Source organism: Colletotrichum tamarilloi, assembly GCF_030869305.1.
Source record: "Colletotrichum tamarilloi strain Tom-12 chromosome Unknown Scaffold_7.1, whole genome shotgun sequence".
NCBI lineage: Eukaryota > Fungi > Ascomycota > Sordariomycetes > Glomerellales > Glomerellaceae > Colletotrichum > Colletotrichum tamarilloi.
The window spans coordinates 20,099-41,142 of record NW_026849390.1 but is presented as its reverse complement, the minus strand read 5'-3'; the positions used below and the strand labels follow the sequence as shown (position 1 = coordinate 41,142).

At 54.1% G+C, this 21,044-nt stretch overlaps 6 protein-coding genes across 6 annotated transcripts; 4 read left to right on the top strand and 2 right to left on the bottom strand.

The window, feature by feature from the left end:
- Nucleotides 1-1,845: 1,845 nt before the first annotated feature.
- Nucleotides 1,846-2,702, bottom strand: CTAM01_02952 (uncharacterized protein; the record flags this gene model as incomplete). Its single annotated transcript, XM_060518990.1, has 2 exons — nt 1,846-2,198; nt 2,663-2,702. The coding sequence occupies 2 exons, from the start codon at nt 2,700-2,702 to the stop codon at nt 1,846-1,848; spliced, it is 393 nt and encodes a 130-aa protein (XP_060385989.1).
- Nucleotides 2,703-4,580: 1,878 nt separating this feature from the next.
- CTAM01_02951 (uncharacterized protein) lies at nt 4,581-4,951 on the top strand (the record flags this gene model as incomplete). The annotated part of the gene is made up of 2 exons (XM_060518989.1): nt 4,581-4,744; nt 4,807-4,951. The coding sequence occupies 2 exons, from the start codon at nt 4,581-4,583 to the stop codon at nt 4,949-4,951; spliced, it is 309 nt and encodes a 102-aa protein (XP_060385988.1).
- A 4,938-nt stretch (nt 4,952-9,889) lies between these two features.
- On the top strand, nt 9,890-10,192 carry CTAM01_02950 (uncharacterized protein; the record flags this gene model as incomplete). The annotated part of the gene is made up of 1 exon (XM_060518988.1): nt 9,890-10,192. The coding sequence occupies one exon, from the start codon at nt 9,890-9,892 to the stop codon at nt 10,190-10,192; it is 303 nt and encodes a 100-aa protein (XP_060385987.1).
- Nucleotides 10,193-12,154: 1,962 nt separating this feature from the next.
- On the top strand, nt 12,155-15,652 carry CTAM01_02949 (pentatricopeptide repeat domain-containing protein; the record flags this gene model as incomplete). Its single annotated transcript, XM_060518987.1, has 1 exon — nt 12,155-15,652. One exon carries the CDS (start codon nt 12,155-12,157, stop codon nt 15,650-15,652), a length of 3,498 nt encoding a protein of 1,165 aa, XP_060385986.1.
- A 1,224-nt stretch (nt 15,653-16,876) lies between these two features.
- On the top strand, nt 16,877-18,665 carry CTAM01_02948 (phosphomevalonate kinase; the record flags this gene model as incomplete). The annotated part of the gene is made up of 2 exons (XM_060518986.1): nt 16,877-17,142; nt 17,558-18,665. The coding sequence occupies 2 exons, from the start codon at nt 16,877-16,879 to the stop codon at nt 18,663-18,665; spliced, it is 1,374 nt and encodes a 457-aa protein (XP_060385985.1).
- A 1,267-nt stretch (nt 18,666-19,932) lies between these two features.
- On the bottom strand, nt 19,933-20,961 carry CTAM01_02947 (IBR finger domain-containing protein; the record flags this gene model as incomplete). Its single annotated transcript, XM_060518985.1, has 1 exon — nt 19,933-20,961. One exon carries the CDS (start codon nt 20,959-20,961, stop codon nt 19,933-19,935), a length of 1,029 nt encoding a protein of 342 aa, XP_060385984.1.
- Nucleotides 20,962-21,044: the final 83 nt, after the last annotated feature.

The window sequence follows — 21,044 nt, the reverse complement described above, 5'->3', positions numbered from 1 at the left end:
CGTTTCCGCGCCTCTTTTGCTTGCCCGTGTCAGCACCTCTAAAACGGTTGAGGCTTGGAAGATGTTTCCAATGCCTCAAGCTATGGCTCGCTCACTCTCTCTGGTCATGTGTTCCAAACGAAACGTGAGTCCGTTCTAGTGCTTGGCGTTGAGGCTGTGGAGGCTTCACTTCTACGACGGCTACGACTACGACAGAAATGCACCTCACCCCCCTCGTCTGCTGGACGTGTACATACAGATTTGGTCCATTAATAGAAGCCAAGAGTCTTGGTATCATTGGTGAAGAAAACGATGATGATGCCTAGAGAAATGCAGCTAATGCATCAAGAACCACCCAAGAGTCGCAGAGTCCGGACTGGAAAAAGGGCTGCAAGAAGACCCAAGGAATGCCCAAAGTGTCAGGGGTCCTTGATTACATTCCTGCAAAATTGTTCAGCCCCAAAGGGCACGGGTTTGACCATTGTCGCAGGGGTTCCGCATCGCATTCCAGCTGCTGCGTACTGCGCTGGCGGAGACAGGGATGGTAATTAGTACGGATACAGGTGCTGGAATGTAAACCAGCCTCATTCGAAACTCTGCTGAAGAAAGAAGCGGTAAAGAATGGACAGCAATTGATATCCAGGTAATGAGAGTACGTGGAGTAGCAGGGCTGAGGGCTGGACTGATGCTACGCTGGAATGGCCGGATGAGATGGGATTGAGTGTTGGAATGCTTGAAGCTCCACGCTTCCCACGGCCAACGAGAGGAATGCCAGACTCAACATCATACTCGGCCGGTTCAATACTTGGGAACACACGACGACATGTTTCCAAACCTGGAATCCGGTACAAATGTCTCGTCGATCGCGTGTCTGAAGCTCAAACCAGAGTGTCTAGTGTCTAGCGTACGATGATGCCGCCCGTATACAGACTCAGAAAAGAAGTACGGATGCAGAATACTAGGGAAACCGTTGCCGTACTACCACATCCGGGTTTCCCGTTACCACGCTCCATGCCTCATGCCAACGATCATCGCGAGAGGCAACGAGTAACCTCAACTCTACGATCGCGATGCCGATAGCGACGGACATGAACGGAGTACGACCCTCCCAAACAAGACAGCTTGTAAAAATCCACACGAGAGTGAGAGCCCTATCGTCTCGTCGCGGCAGCCCTGGCCGCTGTCGCCTGAAGATGAAGGGAAAGCTCCGATGACAAACTCTACTGTGTCTCGAGAAGTTAGTGAAGAAGGTGGTGTAGCTTTCGGCATCACGCGGGCTTCTGCTGTAACCCTCTAACTCTCTCTCCCCCCTTGTCCCTATCTCCCAATGCCTTTCGAGTTTCCTAATCCATGCCCTGCCTTACCAATTCGTACCCATGTTCAATGATGCCACGCCCGACCCAATACAACTTTAAATCTGTTGTCGGCTTTTACGTGCGCAACACCAGGAGAAGATGCCTGCAACTTTTGGACTTGCCAAAGCTTACACCCCCCACTGCAGCTTAGGTTGGGCTGCAAGCAGTACATAGACACTCTCACACATCGCCGGCCTCCCCCCCCCCCCCCACCGGCCCCCGGACTCCGGCCGACTGGGTTGGCGGGCGCCGTACACACAGCGCGCGCGGCGGGGGAACCAGGGGTGTTTCGCGATCGCTTTTCTTTCTTTCCTTCTTACCTAATTACACAAATCTTCAATGCAGCAGCGGGCAAGGGCAAGGTAGAAATGATGAGGGACCCCGCGCGGGCACGGCCGGAGCCAGATCACGGGGGGGCACGCCCTGCTTCGGCAGCGGCGGCGGCGGCGGCGTGTCGTCGGCCGGGGGAGTAGGTAGGGTTTCCCAAATGAGAGGAAGGATGACAGATTACCTACAGGCCAGCTCGATCTGGAATCCCGCGGACGCGGCGCGCGACGAGTAAGTCGGCGGGCGGGACCTGCATGGTGCCTTGCATATGTTGATGTGTGTTCCTGAAAAGGTCACGGTCATCTTCAACGCTCCTCCGCGATGCCTCAGAAAAATGTCCGCAGCCGGCACGACGTGATATGACGCGCCGTAAGGCCCGCGTGCGCTCTGGAATATCTGGAAGCTGGCGTATCCGTATGCAAAGCCCGTCCAAGCAAACGGCCTTCTTGGTAAGAACACCACTCGGCCGGCCGTTGGTGAAAAATATCGTCGCATCAAAGAGACCAACCCAACCGTGCGGGAGAGCAGTGTCCTTGTCTGTGTGTATGTGTATGTTGGTGTGGCGTGTCTAACTCCAAGTCCGCGATGTCATATCTCGTCCACTCACCAGCCCCGAACCGGCCGACTGCGCATCACTCGGCACCGCAGCACCGCACGTAAGAGTTGGTGACTAACAATAAAAGGCATGAAATGAAATGTTCGTTGCGCGCGTATTGCGCAGCAGCGTTACGAAGCACCACACCACCACACCCCATGACCTAACACCCATCCCCTCCCAATCTTGAAACAAATTCTCTTTTTTTAACACTACACAACGGACGGAACGTAGCGGTAAGCCGTGGATAAGTGAGTATGAGTGAGTGAGCCTTACGGCGCCGAGTTTCAGATTCGATGTGAGGGTGGGCAGTCAACTCTCTTTTTTGCACACTCACTCAGCCCAGTCAGTCAGTCCGAACTCTCTCTCACTCTCACTCTTACTCTCAATCCTCACACTCACTCACAGGGCTCTCGCATCTTGGCAAGGGTTGCAGGGGATTCCATTCCGACTGGGGGCTGCCGGTTCGGCGATCAGCGTACGGCCGGCCGTCTGTGAGCAACTGGAGCACTGGAGAATTCTCCTCCCCCACGCGCACGCGGCGATGATGATGATGATCCTATGCCCCCTGTCCTGCCCTGTCCGTCTCGTGATTGGGGAATTTCCCGACGTCCCCGATCCAATACTCGATCCAAACACGGAGTTCGAAACTTTTTACTTTCTGCCTGGTACTCTCTCTCTCGCAGCAGCAGCAGCAGCTCGTTTTCGTTGTTTTGCTCCACCAGGGAGTACAGTCACGTAATGTAGCAACGTGATCATTCAAACGTGGTCACAAAATGAACTGGGAAACTTTGTTGCCTGTTCACCTAATGCCGTTGTCCCCGTTTGCTGCGGTACAGTCAGCCCACGTAAGATGCCTGACACTCACTCTCTCTTCTTCAAACAACCGATATTGCAACAACGTCGATGGCTCAGCCCAAAACGATAAGCCTCATCGATATCACTTCCTCTCATTCAATTCCCATCACGGAACTATTCCCAAAGAAGTCGCATTTAACCCAGCAAGCGAGAATCTGTAGCAAAGGCAGCAGTAGTAGCAGTCATCGTCGTTATCGGTAGGCAGTAGCTTCTTAGTTCCCCATTGCCTCTACGTCCGTTGCAATGGATACACACCCACACACACCACGCTGTACCTGTGTCTGTCCCCCTTCACGAAAATCCTCCCTGTCCTCCACATCCTTGCGGACCATCGTACTTAGCCTCTCCCGCCTAACCTTGTTCCGCGTCCGTGGCGTCCGTCGGCCGACGGACGGACACTTTTCTTTGGTCGACTTTACGATGGCATGCGTTGTGTTCGCACCTAGGCGGTCTGCCAGTCTGGCGGTCAAGTTGGTCCAGTATGGTTGTTCCTGGGAGTGCGATTCTGCACGCGGCAGTTTCATCCCACATCTCTCCTCACTCTGAGTCTTGGCCGTACGCACATCACTCTCTCGAACACACGCACACCCCTCCACGCCATCCTCCACCCTTTCCGCTCCCCGACTGTCTTCCTCCCTCAGATGCTTTTGGCACTGATGAGATGACTGGCACACCTCAAGGGAGGCACTTCCCGAAAGTCCACGGCGAAGGACAGAGAGGCGGACGGGGACGGGGACGGGGTGTACGGTTAAGAGCCTGGAGGAGAGGGAGTGGAGCTGATGGATTCAGTGGAGGAGGGGGCGTGCGATCGTTCCCGGGGACGTACGTGCCTTACGCACGTCTTCACCATGCTAGCGCGGCCACACCCCTCACACCCTCACCCTCCTCCTCACTCACTCACTCACTCACTCACTCACTCCTTGCTTCTTTTTCGCTCGTCACACACCACACGCCCCCATGGTTGTGAGTCCACCGATCTGGTAATAGATATATGATTCTACTTCCCACCCTCTCCTTCCCGTTGCTTGCTTCTTCTCACCAGTATTCAAATCAACAACAGGAATCAAATTAAACAACGATCCAATAAGTCAACCAATCTATATCCTTGACCATCAGATTTCTCCAAGGCTGAGCCTAAACTCCACCAACAAGACACCAAGGAACCAGAGAGCTGGAAGAAAAAGCAAAGAAGTTCAGGAACACATCAAGATTATCGGGAACACAGATCCACGACCACGAGACAAGGGGGAACATTTAGGAAAGATATATCACCACTCATCCTCCCGCCATCTTCGGAAATCTTAAACATCAACAACTTGAAGAATCATCCCTTCGATCACCATCAACAAACAAACAACACATCTTATCCCTGTGAACCAACCGCGGCGCTGGAGTTACACACACGTCATCAACATATAATACAACCATCCACCTCTCATCATCTTCGCTATCCACCACCATTCACAATGCAACACGATTCAACCATGCACTCCAACGACGGCTTCAAGGTCTTCCTCAACAAGGTGATCCGCCGCAACAGGAAGGAGGTCAAGCAGCGCGGCTCCGAGATCTCTGCTCCCTTCAACTTCCAAAAATGCAACCTCGACCTCGCCGGCATCAGCGCAGATGAGTAAGTCTACAGTCCTAAACTACACTTTAACAGCAAACAATATACTAACATGTCTTCCTCAGAATTGCCATGCTCAAGGAACAAGCAGTCGCGAGCCGCATCGGCATCGCCGACTTCGACTCCGACTTCCCTGCCCGCCCTCTCTTCTCCATTCAGCCCGTTCTGTCCAGCGCCTCCATCTCCACCGTCGGCAGCTCCTACCGATAGATGGTTACAGTCCTCACACGAGTACATCTCAACTTTAAACCTCTCATTTGTCGAACAATATCACTATCAATTACTACTCCAACATCACTACACCACACTACTACCACCACTACACCCTAATGAGAGCTGGAACTAATGGAGCTGCAACCGGAATCACCCAGGCTGGTGCGGAGGAAGATCTTTTGAGCGACTTTTTTTTTTTCTTGTTTTTTGAAAACTAGCGACGGCATGGTACTACGATACCTGGGATGAACATTCTTAGCAAGCGATGGCGTTTTATGGATGGGAATACTCATGGCGATGACATGACTGTCATACGCACATCTGAGAGAGTGAGAGCTGCTTTTATTTTGAAAAGAACGATACCACTAGGTACGCGAGGGAGGCCATATGCCGAGGGATGAGAAACTAGGAGAGAGGAAGAAGATGTCGAGACTGAAGTCCGACCCTGAGAACAAATAAAAACCAATCATATCAATCAAACAAACATGCTTCCTTGTCATACTCTGTGATGCTATGGCGATCAAGTACTCTCCCTCATCCTTCAGTCCCTTGACGCTACTTTTTGCCAAATGCTGGAATACTGTGAGGTTGACTCCGCTCGGTTTGATTTATTCTTGAGCAATAGGTTTGTAACATTGCTCACCCTTTACACATATCTGTATGCGTGATTTTCTTCAAATAGAGTGCGAGATTAATATCGATTACCACCGCCTTCTTGCCCTTCCATTGTCCTCCCCAGGACTCTTTCGTTTCATATAGCCATGATTTCCCCAAACTTTTGCCGCATGGAAAATGATATCAATATGCCTACGCAGTGTCGTTGCAAGGGAGGCAGTCAGCCTGGAAGGAGACTTATGGTAAGTTGCTATGAAGATTGCCAGCAGGGTCACGAGAGGGTGTACGGGTACAGAGGCCCGACATCATATGGCATCTTTTGAGCGCAGTAGTTGTGGAGTATGATAGATGTTCGAGCTTTGCCATTGTCTTCCAAAAAGCCGAAATCATCCTCTTCACTTAGTTGGAACCCCTGAGGCTGCCATTTTCCCCGAGTTGGATCAAGATAGGCTGGATATCATTCATCCTTCATCCTCATCACCACGGCCATCCACCCAGTACGGACTTTTTAAAACAACTTATGGTACATTGGCATTCTTCACCGTACCCTCGTCGTGTGGGAAGAAGTCATGTCGCCACCAAACTATCCGAATACTGGGTTCATCAATGTTTCAGCATGCAGATCCCACTTCTTGAAAATTTCCCCTACGCTTCATCTTTCCTTCCCAACTTGTGAGGGCTGCGTGTCCTTCGTCTTCGTGATGCCACTACCATCCTCATGAACGTCTGCGTCAATCTGTTTGGTCCGAAAACACCTGTGGGCTACGAGAGTGAACGATGAGGACCTCGGCAATTCTTTGGCTGAAAGCCAACTCTTTTCTCCTTTCTACCTTGCACAAAATTGCAAAACTCGAACAAGAAGATGAAGAACTCAAGCCATTACTTCATCATTTAGTTCGGAAACTTTTGTGAGCTACAAGAGGGGATCATGAGGATCTCGATAACCCTTTGACTCAAAGCCGATGATTTCTTCTTCTGCCTTACGTCTTACGCTGAACAACATTCTTGACCAAAGATAGCAGCCCTGCTAGCGCAAGAAAGAGGTGGGATGGTATGAGAATGTTGCCCTTCTCCATCTGCTGCAGTCAAGTGGCTCCGGAGGTTCAAAGATAGAGGGTGATCCGGGGAAACAACACCTACGATATGTAATGGTTGTTCCTTTCCGGCTTCACAGGCGCGAGAGATCGAGTTTGACGAGGTTTGGCTTTCAAGGGAGATTCTCGGACACGGTATAGAATTCGACTGCACAACACGATATATATCTACTACAACACAAATACACGAGTATCTGCACTATTGCACCGAGGTTATGTTAGACAGAGCTTCGAAGCTGGTATCGGTCTTGCGATTGCCGACAATCTCAAGTCCCCCTATGGACCCGTGACATTGATCTGAAGATAAACATCGTAGGGGAAGGAGCTCGTTTCCTTGCCAGTATCTCGAGTGTTCACAAACAGCTGGCGGCAGGCACGAGAGCCCCACTGGCAAACGTGATACCAACAGGATTTCGGATGTCACCGATCATGGTACAACAGCATAGTTATACGGCGTCATTTACGAAATGCTGGGGACCTATTACTCGCATAACCTGGACAGATCATCGGTTCAATATATCCCACGTTTGGGAGAACATAATCATGAGATGTCTACGTTTAACTCACCCTACCAAGGTAGCAATCACCGAGATAATGTACTTGTACGCGTCATGCAGGCTAACATCCCAAAATTTATACCAAATGCTTTATGCTGGCGAATGACAGGAGCTTCGAGATTGTGGCATGGAGTCATGTAAGGTACTTGAACGAATTGGCCGTATCAAAGGGGTGGAAATAGATTTATAGGACAGACTTGCAACTTCGTTTTCCAAACCAGCGAGGGCAATCACTACTCTGCAGATACGCCATGAGATATGCATTTTCAAATTCCGTTGGTCACCTGTCAGTAACCTAGGGGTGCTGCGTATGTTGTTCAATGCAGCAGGCTCAGCCTTGCATCATCCCTGATGCCTCGTGCAACAGCCACGCGTAGTCCGAGATGATCGGATTTCCATCTCGGAGCCACCTTTCGTAAATCCACAGTGGACCTGTGACGAGCAGACATGTGCAAGCAAACTGCAAACGAATCGCGATTCCAAGTCGGCATGTTGCGTATGTAATGATGCGCCATGCGTCTTCCCTGATGCTAGCTTCTGCACGGCACCCGCTCGCACGTTGTGAACTTGCACGGCTGCGCCCCACGTGGGAAAAAGTGTGAAGCCAGACATGTCACCTTGTCAAGACTGGGCTGGAGTCCGCTGGACTGGGTACGGGCGTCGATCCTCCACAGCCCACACCGAAATTCCGAGCCGACACATCTCGGTGACAGGCGGAGGCGAAATCCCCGGACGGGCGCAGGTTGCAGCGCATTAGGGGCGGGTGATGAATAAGCCGCAATTCCCCGGTCGAACCGTGGTGACGGCATCAGACGCGACCAGGGCAATGACGGGAACAGGATCATCGGCCGGATAGGTAGTGGCACTACTGTATCTCTAACCCGTCGGCGGCGGTCGGCAAACAGAGAGCATATGCTTGCTGCATTATGATGGAGGCACGGGGATAAGTTTCGTTCAGTCCGTGGCGGCGGAGGTAAGCCGGCTCAACCAGAAGCCCGTTCCTCCGAGTCTGACGTGCCTGTGTTCGCGAGCCTTCGGAGCCTAAAGGGTTCCAACGGCGGCGAGTAGGTAGGTACCTGCGCCTTGCAGCGCACATCATCCATGGTCATCCATGTCTGGCGGGGGAGCTTGTGCCTGACCGAGATCCTGTTTTAGGATCTGTGAGACTGTGGCTCTGCGCCGTGCCGCAGAATCGATGGCGGCTCTTTTTCGTGGAGGAATGGCCTCGTGATGTGAAGATTGTGAGGCGCCCCCACGAGTCGCGGGAAATTCAGGTGCTTGGCCACGTTTAACAGGGTGTCTGCCATTGGCCTGTGAAATGCTGCCGGTTGTACGGAGTACGAGCGTGCCTCTCTAATTGCGGAGGAGGGGCTCCAGGGACAAGTCGATTCCTCAATATTGTCTCGACGCGTCGCGTTCGTTAGGGTACGACTTTGACAACCGTCTGCGGCCTGCCATAGTAACGACAGGGAATCTGAGAAGCTTCACACCGCCAGGCCAGTTTGACTTTGGGCCCAATATGGCTCCCGCTGCCAGTTGACGAGACAATTGGCAATGAAGATCTCATCACCATCTCCGGGCCGTGTTCGAGATTCAGAGAAATGCGGAAAGTGACCCTTGAAGCAAAGGGTCCACGGGGACTTGGAGGGGCAGATTACATTGTCAGTTTGGGCGTGCCGCCATTCGTCCGCGGAGGCAAGGGATGGACGAAGGACAGGCCCCAGGGGCATGGGATAGAAAACTATGTATCCGTAGCAGGCCGGGTCTCAGACAGCCCAGGAAAAGGAGTCAAACCAAGGGTTATGAGAGGGGAATTTGGGAATGCTAAAAAAGGGTCGAAATATGATGCTGGCGTTTTGTTGTTTCTTCTTTTGCCCGTGTTGCTGGCGGAGGCGACCCATAGCTTGGTACCAACCCTCACTTCACCTGAAGTCAACGGTTGTGGCTTGGGAAGCATTGTTGGCAATGTATGATCGTAGGTAGCAGGTCGAGGATGCGTGATATCCAGAAGTTGAAGCTGGTCCAGCTCTGCCAATCTTACCAGTGACAGATACCTTGAGCCACGATCATCGAAATAGGAGACGGTGGTAGCTGAGCAAAGGGTCCGCCTCAGCTATCATGGCCCCTGGATTTGGTGTTGAAAAATTTGCGTACGAGGATGGACATTTTGGTGGTGAATCACCAATGGGGACGACTAGCTGACGCTACCGGCGGGGAAGTACCGGAGCAGGGGAGCGAACTGGAGGCAAGTGTGGACGGTGCAGAGTTGTGCAGCCACTTGCCAGCCAGTATGGAGGCACTTCGTACCTCAGTGGGCGAAACACAGCAATGGGTGGGAACGGAATGGAATCGGCGGGGCTGGAGGCAGCTTCCCGACAGGACGGAACTGAGCACTTGGTCCTTCCTTGACCTTGGGTGAGTGGCTCCCGAGTGGAGGCAGAAAGGACTCCCCGACCATCCCGCGCCTTCCGGCTTCTCCCAGCATTGCACCGGCTCTGATTGGTCACGGCCCGGGTACCGTCTTTTCGCGTCCACGACCTTCCAAATTGGCTCTGCCAGGGGAGGAGCAGGTATCCCTTACCTTCTATCCGTTCAACCTCACGTCGATTGGACAGCCCCGGGGAAACATTGGAGAAAGACCACATGCATTTCTGTCAAAAAGTTCGAAAATGTCTCCAGCCTTGAAGCGGCCCCACGCAATCCAGTACACTGGTGCCCGTTTCTTCTCGCAGAAGGGGGGCCATTTGGGTGGAAGACATCAAAGAGTCATCGGCCTGATTTGGCAATCGCCTGGACTCGTGAGCCCTGGGAGGCCCCCTGTACTACGTACCTTCGCAATTCCTAAGGTACCCCTGGGACGCAGCCCCAAATTTCCCCGTGTTTTTGGTGGTCGTGTGCGTTCAGGCGTTCCAAGGCGTTGTCAAGTTGACGTTCCAGCGCAGCTTTTAGTCCGCTTCTTAGCACCAATATAGCTGGGCCTCTTTGATGCGCAGCGATGATCAGTCAATCTTGCGTCCTCAGGCGGCAGGTCAGAGTCGTCATCTCGCTGCGGGAACCATTTTGGAAAGCCGAGGGAGGTGAGGGGCTCAAAGTGAACTTATGACCGAACGGGCTTTTCAAACTTGCGACAAGTATCTTTTTACGCCTTCAACACCTCCAGGAGTCCAGTATCCGTACCTATGACACGCATAGTCGGCCCCGAGGGCGTATAGTTGACGTATCCGTCCCGTCTCCGACTTCATCTCATCCCGTATCCTAAAGCTACACGCCGTCGTCGCCTGTCAGCTTCCAAGGCACAGTTTAATGGGAGGAAGAGGACAGATCTCGGGAAGAGTTGGACATTGAGGCCACCTAGTGTCTACCTTTCTGCCCATCCCCCTTTCTCAGTCTCTTTCACGGCATCGTAGCTAGATCTTATGGATGGATGTACTGTCAGTGTCAGGGCCCATTCCAATATGAACCAGCATTGCTTTTTCAATGCTTGGTCCGTAAACCCAACAAGCGTGAACAAGGGAGTGAGCCACAGCAAAACGAGGCTAGAGACAGTGGCCAGCCACTCAGAGGTCGCAAACAGTTCGGGGTTTGCTGCCTGAGTCATTAATATCAAGGAGTAGCCACAATGTATCCACCCATGGAAAATGGCAGCAACAAGTCATCGAAAGAACATTGGAGCCTTGGGAGCTGGAACTTGGAAGGAGCTGCTCGCCCGGACGGCCACAACGGCCTTAGTAATTAAAGTTCCCGAATCCACCCTTGGCCGTCGCGTATCCGCACCTCTCCCGTCAGCGCGCAACATGACTGGACGAGGTCGGCACAGTCCATGCGCCAGCTCCGAATCCACGCGAACAAGTTCCCCAGTCTTTTGCGCATATTCTTGTGGTGGTATTTTTTTCCAACTTCTCTCGAGTATGTCTCTCCCCCAGGCTTCTCAGTGCGCGCAAGTGCGAGTGAGACTCTACACTACTCCGTATGCGAAGTCCCTCGCCTTCGCCTTGCTTCCTTTCCCCTGGCCAGCGGCCTGCCACTCGCCCTTGTCTAGCGTGCCCGTAGCTGGCCCCCCTTCTGTTCCATTCTCCATTCCTTCCAGAGTCTGAAAGAGACAGCCGTGACGGGCCAAGGAGGGATTCGAGAGCCGTGGCCGGTGGACGATCCGTAGTAGCTTCAGCTGAGGTAGCAGAGGCATCAAAGTACCTACCAGAATGACAGCTGCGGCATTCACACTGTAAGCCGTAGAAAAGTGACTTCCTTTGCATCGGCTGTAGTACGCCTCATCGACTCCGTCCGATCTCAAACGCGCTCCCGTTCTCTCCCATTTTCCATTCCCAGGCCCATTCCCACTCCCACCTCCCTACCGATCGGTATACCCTGCACTTCTTTTTTTTTTCCCTTGCGGCCACCATAAACATTTGGTACGGAGCACGCAGTAGTGGATGGCAGTATCCGTACGGGTAGTCACCAAATCTATCGGCGCCTCAGACTAATACTTCTACCTCAGGCCCCCTCCCCGTCATCGTCTTGCTTCCCTCCTACTTCTTGCTTTTCAATACCCAATACAATAACCCTTCTTTAATCAGATCGCGCGTTTATTTGGCGGCTACAGTGCTGTCAAATGAACCTGCAACGGACTCTTCATATTTCCCTATGTAAGTTGTCACCACTCAATAACCCCCGGCGACTGTCTGAGCCGCCTGTGCCGTTATCCCCGTTCGCCCGGCGTTTTTTTTTATCAGGCTGTGGCGAAACAACCAACAACCCCAAATGCGTAGCTTCCTCCAAGAAACGGAGGAGGGAAAAAAACATGTGTCATCTGAACACGCGGAAAGCACAGCGCAAATCTTGTCGATCACCGTTTATGCAGCAACAACTCCAAAGGAAACCACAAATTGACTGACGATCCTGCCATACAGAATTCCCCCCTCCGCCGCGTCTTCTAAATGCCCACCATCTACTCCTCCCTCTACCAGAACTTCATCCGTCAAGGATTCGCAAAGTCATTCACCCACGGTTACGCCCAGTCCGTCGTAGCTGCCACACATCCCATCCTCAACACACAAAACCGACCTTCATTTGCGCGCCGAAACACCAACCGCTTTGGTCGTCTTCAGTCTCTCCAGCTTCAGTCCGCTTTCCACACCGCTGAGCGGACAAGTGCTGGCCTCCCCCAGCATCACCACGAGAAGCTCGACGAGAAGCTTAAGCATGGAAGCTTAGACGCCTACTTCGAGGCGCTGCAGGAGCAGCAGGCCTCCGAAGAAGATATCGACAAGGAATGGACCCAGTTCCAGTTTCAGCGCCAGATTGAGTGGAAGCCTTCACCAGCTTCCATTCTCGTTGGCGAGTCAAAGGCCCACGATGCCGAGGAGCTCGCCGCCACTCAAGATGGAGAAGCCTCGCCAATTCCGTTAGAGGCACAGGCCGCCCTGGCGCAGATTGACGCAGCACTCGAGAAAGAAATCGAATTCAGGAGTCGCATGGAAGCTTTGGAAGAGGCCTCTGAGCACTCTATTCGATCTGCGTCCCACAATGGCTCCGCCGCTCGCTCATACCAGTCCCCAGCAATCGACAGATCGCGGACTCCCGTCAGCGTAGCCCGAACTGCCACTCCTCCTTTCGACCCTCAATCTCAGGTGTACGCCGACCACCTTCACAAGCTCTCTGAGGATGGCCGCTACGCTGAGATTCCGGCCGTATTCGAGGCCATGCTCGTCGCCGGCGTGCAGCCTATCGCGAGCGCCTACAACGCTCTGTTGGTTGCCGCCATTCACTTGCCCACTGCCAAGAACGAGATGGTTACTAAGGCTCTGGATGTCTACGCCGACATGCTCCGCCGCAAGATCGTGCCGGACAGCGATACCTACAACATTCTTGTTGGTCTCCTTGCCGCCCGATCCCTCGAGGTTGCCTCTTTGAAGAAGACTCTTCACGACAAATTGGTGCGTTTCGGTGGCATGGATGAGCCCGGCAAGTTTATGTTCGCTTCCCACGAGCTTGAGCATGCCATTCTTTCCGAGGATGACAGGCTCGATCTTGCCATGGACATGTTTGAGAAGTCTGTCCTCACCCAGAGGGCGTCCTACTCTGCTGAGTCATACCACCAGCTCATCTCTGCCTGTGCTCAAGCTGGGCGTGTTACTGACATGCTCCGCCTCTACGAGCACATGGAGTTGAACCGTGTCACCCCCTTCGCCGCCATGTTCCCCAGCATGATCACCGCCTTCGCGACGTCCGGCGACCTTGTCAGCGCTGTGGAGTGCTACAACGAGTACAAAGACCTTGCAGTTGCTAACGACAACGGTGAGCCTACCCTTAACGACAGGTTGGACGCCGAAGTGTACGCTTCTGTGATTCACGCCTACATCATCTCCGACAAGGTTGACGGTGCGATGAAGTTCTACGAGAAGATCATCACGGAGTATGGCGTCCGCGCCGGCGATATCAAGGATGCGATTGTCAGCTCTGGCATGGTCAAGGCTTTCACTGACCGCGGCATTTTCAACGAGGCCCTCCGCTGGGCCCAGGTTGTCGAGGCTGAGGTCAGAGCTGACCCCATGAGCAGCCTTGCCACTCGCGCTGCGGACCACGGTGACAAGCACACCGCCGTCGCTGCTTTCGCCAACCTGCCTATCAACTTCCGCCAGATTGCTACCCCTGCCATGGCACTTCTTGCTTTGAGCGTTCGTCAGGGCGATGTTGCTTCCGCAGCTCGCTACTGGCATGTTCTCTGTGCTCCTGAGACCCCGGTTACCCCGGCGCTCATCGAGCCCACTGCAATGTACGCCATCGCGATGATTGGATCTGGCCAAGTTGCTGAGGGTCTGGCCGAGTCCGAGCTCATGTTCCAGCGCATTCGTGCTGCCAACCCTGAGTCTGCTGACGAAATTGAGGAGGGAGTTGACTTCGTTCACCAGTTCATGAGCAGCCGTGGCATCACCGATCCTCGCGAGCTGTCTTCCCAGAACCTCTCCGCCTCTCCCTTCACCACATCGGCCACTGTCTCGAGCTTCGAGGATTCTTTTGACCCGTACGCGCACAACACCGACTTCAAGGGCTCTTCGTTGATCTCTGATGAACTAGAGGGCTCTCACGGCCGCAAGGGCCCCAGACTTCACGATGCTCTTGGTCGCTTCCGCAACATGCGCCGTGCTGGCCGTCACCCTCGCTACATCACCTACGCCAAGCTGATCTCTGCTGCTTCCCGCGAGGGCAAGATGGAGCTTTGCAACGATATTCTCGCCATGGCCCGCACTGATGTTCCCCTGCTGCCCCAGTACGCTGTTGTCCGTTACGGCTGGTCTAGCATCCTGGATGCTATGGTTGGCGCCTGCCTCACCATTGGTCACCGCCAGATGGCCGAGCAGTACCACCAGGAGCTGCTTGCTATGGGTGCCGCCCCCTCCGCTAACACCTTCGGCCTGTACATCACCACCCTCAAGGAATCCGCCAAGACTTTCGACGAGGCTTCCGAGGCTGTCAAAATCTTCCACCGTGCCAAGGCCGAGGGTGTCGAGCCCAGCTCTTTTCTCTACAATGCTTTGATTGGCAAGTTGGGCAAGGCTCGCCGCATCGACGACTGCCTGTTCTACTTCGCCGAGATGCGCGCTCTGGGAATCAAGCCTACCTCGGTCACCTACGGTACCATTGTTAACGCTCTCTGCCGCGTCAGCGACGAGAAGTTTGCGGAGGAGTTGTTCGATGAGATGGAGGCAATGCCCAACTACAAGGCTCGCCCTGCTCCCTACAACAGCATGATGCAGTTCTTCCTGACTACCAAGCGCGACAAGGCGAAGGTTCTTGCCTACTACGATCGCATGATGGCCAAGGGAATCGCCCCCACTGCTCACACCTATAAGCTTCTTGTCGACACCCACGCCACCCTCGAGCCTGTTGACATGGCTGCTGCCGAGAAGGTCCTCGAGGCCATCCGCACGTCCGGTCAGAAGCCCGAGGCCGTCCACTTCGCTGCGCTCATCCATGCCCGTGGCTGCAACCTCCACGACATGGAGGGCGCCCGCAAGGTCTTCGACTCTGTCATGGCCGACCGGGCTGTCACCGCCAACGCTAGCCTCTTCCAAGCATTGTTTGAGGCCATGGTTGCAAACCACAAGGTTGTCGACACTGAGGCCATCCTTGGTCAGATGCGCCGACGAGGTGTTGAGATGACTCCTTACATCGCCAACACGCTGATCCACGGCTGGGCCGCTGAGAAGCAGATCGAGAAAGCTCAAGCCATCTACGACTCTGTCGGCCATGAGAAGCGTGAGCCCAGCACATACGAGGCTATGACTCGTGCTTACCTCGCCGTCGAGGAGCGCGAGAAGGCCAAGGGCGTAGTTGGAGAGATGCTCTGCCGTGGCTACCCCAGTGCTGTTGTCAACAAGGTGCTGGAGCTTCTTGGCGGTGGCGGTGGTGAGGAAGCTGTTGCACACAACTAAGCTCACTCCAACACCTGTCTTGTCTACGTTGTTCGTCAAATCATCGAATCACGCATTGGGCAGCTGCTCTGCGTTTTCCCTCGATGAACACATTTCCTTTGTAACTGCCCTCATCTACCGCGTTGCTTGATACCCCGTTGTGTTTTGAAAGTAGGTGGACTGAGGGTGCCTGGCCAGGATCGGCGGCCAGTCTGGTTTGCGGCAGTGCGCCGAAAGCATTTCATATCGTCACATGGCTTTGGAATTTGGAGTTTGAACCGGAAGTCGAATTCATACCCCCATAATCGGGATACTGGGTCGGTACGGCGTTTGTCGGAAGCAAAAGGGTCACGGCGACTGAGCACCCGTTCAGGGGCTTTTTATCGGAAAGCGAGCGATGACGGCCAACGGCCCAAATTATAGACACAACCCCACTCAAGCATAGTATAAAAAAGAGGGCGCCGGATAGAAGCGCAACGCAGCATAGAGGATCATGAATGGACGGAAAGGGTACTGGGGGTCGGTTTACGACGACATGTCATGAGGGCATGTGATCCTGCTGTATGTATATTACCGGCAGCATCCAACAAAATAAGATTTGTCGACTGTTCAAACAATTGGCCCGCAGTGTGAAGATGATGGCGATGCTTTGCTGTCGGTGTGTAATGTTCAATAGGTTTGGATAATGAAGATGTGCTGAAGCACATTTAACTTGTCCTCTATAATCTGATCAGTATGCAGACTTGAGTTCAATCTAAGTGTCTGACCGCTGGAACCGGGATTCTGGTTGTCGTTCAGAGTGTACCAGCTTTGGCGATGGTTCAAGGCTCCTGATTGAATTGGACCAGAGATTTACACAGTGCATTATCGATGAATCAGCTCCCTCGCACGTGCCCCTAGCACTGTGCGCTCGTTCCTCCCACGATGCGATTTCGCATCGTAAACTTTCAACTACTTAGCTGCCCTCACCTCCATCACGCCTGCGTCATCACACAACCCACCCCTCACTGGGCCTCATCCTACAGCTGTACCGCATATTCAAGCGCGCTGAAATTCCAGCCATCGCAAGCTGCGTAACGGCTGTATTTCAATTGGCGAGATTCAAAGGCCGTAGATATCTGTTATCGACCTGCAATCTGAGGTACAGATCTCACATACCCCTCACACAAACCGGACCCAACCCCGAAAAGACATACACACCACTAGATACCTAACCCAAGACCACGTTTCCCGAAGAAAAGAAGAATGACGGCTTCCACGACGACGGCCGTCTCGGCGCCCGGCAAGGTCCTCCTGGCGGGCGGCTACCTGGTGCTGGACCGGGCCTACACGGGCCTCGTCTTTGGGCTCAGCGCGCGTATCAATGTCGTGGCCGCCGAGATCCACACCATTCCGGGCGTGCACCTGACCGAGATCGTCGTCGAGAGCCCGCAGTTTGTCGACGCCGTCTGGCGGTACGGGTTCCATCTCGCGCCTGAGGATGGCGGGATTACGGTTACGCAGCTGCAGGTGTAAGTTGCTTTTGCTTCCCCTCGGTTCCCTCGGATCTTTCGGTGTTTTTTTTTTTTTTTTTTGGTGGTTTTTGTGTAGTCTGTTCGTCATGAGCTTGGGGCGGGGTGTGTTGAGGGGAACTCTATGTCTCAAAAGTTCTTCAAGAGTTTCAGTGCGGGGCTTTGGTGGGATGTGGTTGATGAGGGGCGGGCTTTTGAGATATTCACGCGGCGGATGAGTGTTGGGTCGTGTTGAGATTTCGCTGTGCTCTTGCTATGCTTTTGCTATGCCATGCCCTCTCATATGTGCCTGACAATGTTTCCGCTGATGATCAACATCATCATCACATTTCGCAAGCATACCCACCCCAGATCTCATATTGCCTCACTCACTCTCACTCTCACTCACCTCACCTCATCACTAACCTCCTCCCAGCGGCTCCAAAATCAGCCCAAACACATTCGTCGAGACGACCCTAAGCTACGCCCTCACCTACATCGCCCGCATCAACAAGCAGCGCCCAAGCCACGCCCTCACCTCAACCCGCCTGATCATCCTCGCCGACAACGACTACTACTCCCTGCCCTCCTCATCCAACGACCCGGACTCCGCCGTCTCCGGCACCGCCATCCCGGCAGCGAAGAAGGGAACCCGCTTCGCGCGGTACCCCCACACCATCGGCGAAGCGCACAAGACAGGCCTCGGCTCCTCCGCCGCGCTCGTCACCTCCCTGACGGCCGCGCTCCTGACGCATCACCTTCCCACGTCGCTCTTTGATATCAACTCCGAGGCGGGGAAGCACACGCTCCACAACCTCGCGCAGGCGGCGCACTGCGCTGCCCAAGGAAAGGTCGGGTCCGGGTTCGATGTCGCGGCTGCGGTGTTTGGAAGCTGTCGGTACCGCCGCTTCTCGCCCTCTCTGCTCTCTGATCTCGGGGCGGCGGGCAGCCCCGGGTTTTCGGAGGCGCTGGTGAGGAAGGTGGATGAGTTGCTCGCGTGGGACGTCGAGGTCGACAAGGCTGGGACGGGGTTGCCTGCGGGCGTGTGTCTTCGCATGTGTGATGTCGATTGCGGTAGTCAGACGGTGAGTATGGTGAAGAAGGTGCTCGAGTGGAGGAAGGCCGATGCGGAGGGGAGCAAGGCGCTGTGGGATGAGTTGCAGGGCAAGAACGAGGCTCTTGCTTCGGCGCTGAAGAACGGGGAGACCGAGAAAGTCGGCGGCGCGGTTGCGGATGTGAGAAGTCTGATTCGGGCTATGGGGAAGGGGAGCGGTGTTCCCATTGAGCCTGAGTCGCAGACGGAGCTGCTTGATGCGCTCAGTGGTGTCGAGGGCGTGTTGGGCGGCGTCGTGCCTGGCGCGGGCGGGTTTGATGCGGTGGCTTTGATCATGAGGGATGACGAGGCTACGCAGAAGAGAGTTGAGGCGTTCTTGGAGGGGTGGGAGAGGGAGAAGGGGGCGAGGGTGCGGTTGTTGGGTGTTAAGGGGGAGATGGAGGGTGCGAGGCGGGAGGAGTTGAGTACGTATGCTGGGTGGTTGGCTTGAGAGTTGCGGTTGATGCTTATCGACTGACAAATGAGAAAACGAAAAAGCGAGCAATTTGGCGCATGAGAATATAGAAAAGAGAATGATATCAGCTAGCGTATACGAATGTTCGAGAGGAGGTGTTCAGTACATTCAAACCTTCAGTCACGATTCGGTGACGCCAGTCAACACTTACTTGCAAGCAACGATGGGCTTCAGAGATTACGCCATAGAAAGGCTACATGCATTGGAACCTCTCTGCCTCAAAGTGACACGACAGATTTGGGCTTCAGAGATTACGCCATAGAAAGGCTACATGCATTGGAACCTCTCTGCCTCAAAGTGACACGACAGATTTGGGCTTCTTTAGGATCAGACTTGGAAGCTCACCTCTCACGATACCTGGATGTGTGAGGTCGGCGCGGAAGACAAGGGCCCTCTCTCCGGAACTGTCGCCATGGGCCTGGGCTCACGCGAAACGCTACTCAACACACAACACTTCTTGCAATCACCAATCAAAAGCGGCGGACATAGCTCAGTTGGGAGAGCGTCAGACTGAAGTCAACTTCAATCACTTAATCTGAAGGTCGTGTGTTCAATCCACACTGGCCGCAATATCTTTTGCATCTGGCATCAATTATTTCCGTACGAGTTTGGAATGAGTTTTCTTTTGCAAGATTGTCCATTTGCCATCGTGTTTGATGGGTTTCATCGTTGTTCGTGTTCGAAATGGGCCAAATGTAAAGATTTTCATGACTTGTTGGCTCATGAGCAGCTCCGAAAATATTTGTCACACTGTACACGCACAGTCATCTGGATTCTTCTTCTTCTCACACAACTCCTACTCTCTAAAGTCGATTGTGTCTACATCTGCGGCATGCATGGATGCGACACTGAGCGCACTCATAGATGAATTCTCTCAGGAAGTCGTGACACTCCTCGCACCGGAACCCTCCGCGGCGGCTCCTCCAGGTGGGATGAACACACTGATGATTCTCCACGAGATTATGCGCCTCCCTTTCGACCCGTTGCGCTCTCGCCGCAGCATCCAGATGCAGGGCGTCAGCCCGCCGGTCCACGATTTCGTTGGCGCGGGCGACGAGCCGCTCCTCGTTCCATTGCGCACAGGTACACGTCTTCCACCTTTCTCCACAGAGGTAGCAGAATTGTGCTCCGCAAGGACAAGCTTTTTGAGGGCAATGATTATCAGCTCGTGTTCAACGTCCACATCCCTGAGATAGGGAGATAGGGGGCGGGGGAGAGGGAGGGGGGAAACAGGAGAAAAGATTCACTCACTCATGTGATTACATCCATGATCGAGCTCCACGACCCGTCGACACCCAAAGCAGCGCTGCCACCCGTTGGCGGCAGCGACCTCGAGAAGCGCCTGCGTCTGCGTGTCCTGCGTGCAATTCTGCTCGCCGTGCCCGGCGCCCTTGCACATCAGGCAGGTCTCATGCTGGCACGCCGGACACGTGCCGATATCCCCCCGCGTAAACTCCTTTGGTATGAAGCGGGAGCAGGTCGGCCGGTGGCAGTACGTCCGATCGGGCGTCAAGAGCTCGAGCTCCTTTGCGCGGAAGCTGCCGATCAGTTGGGAGGGGAGGAAGGCCCTGATGTTGTTGTCGTCGATGGGGATGGGTTGTCTGCAGCACCGCGGCGGGAAGAGAGACTCGTCTGTGAGGGAGAGTTGGAAGAGGGTTCGGAGGCAGTCGCGGCAGTAGTTGTGGTTGCATGGGAGGTGGGCGACTGTGGTGGAGGGGCAGGTGTTTGTGCAGCTATCGCATGTTAACTTGGTGGGATTGGCTGCTGTTAGGTTGGTTTGGAGTCTGGAGGCTGCCCATGATGATGATTCTGGGGGGCTTAAGGTGTCCTCTTCATCATCGTGGGCCTCCTCTTCGCCGTTGGCAGAGACGAAGAGTGCCTTGAGTTTTCGCAACATCTCATCTTCCTTGCTCTTGGCATTGTTCGGCCGGACAGGAGCTGCAGGCACATCTTCATCGAGTTCCCCCCCGTTGCTGAGCCGAACGGCCGCTGCCCTATCTCGAGCAGCTTGGTCTTCCTGTCTGGCAAGGTTGTTGATGAGGCGGGCGTCGGTTTGGTTTGCTTTGGCAATACTCTTGCACATGCGCCTGTCCGCCGCGAGTAGGGCATGAGCCTCGATCTCCGACTTGTAGGTTTCGATGGCTATATCAAGATCGGTGGCCTCGTCCGCGCGGCATTTGCCCTTGTTGCTCTGCCTGATGCTCTCGAGGTCCTCCAAGTGCATTTGGAGGACCAGCCGGAGCGTCTCGTCATCGACATCATATAATAACATTGCGAAACGTATGGAGAAAACGAGGAAGGCAAGAATCAGGCTCGTCGTTGTCGACGATACACCATCCGCCAAGATGAGGCTCG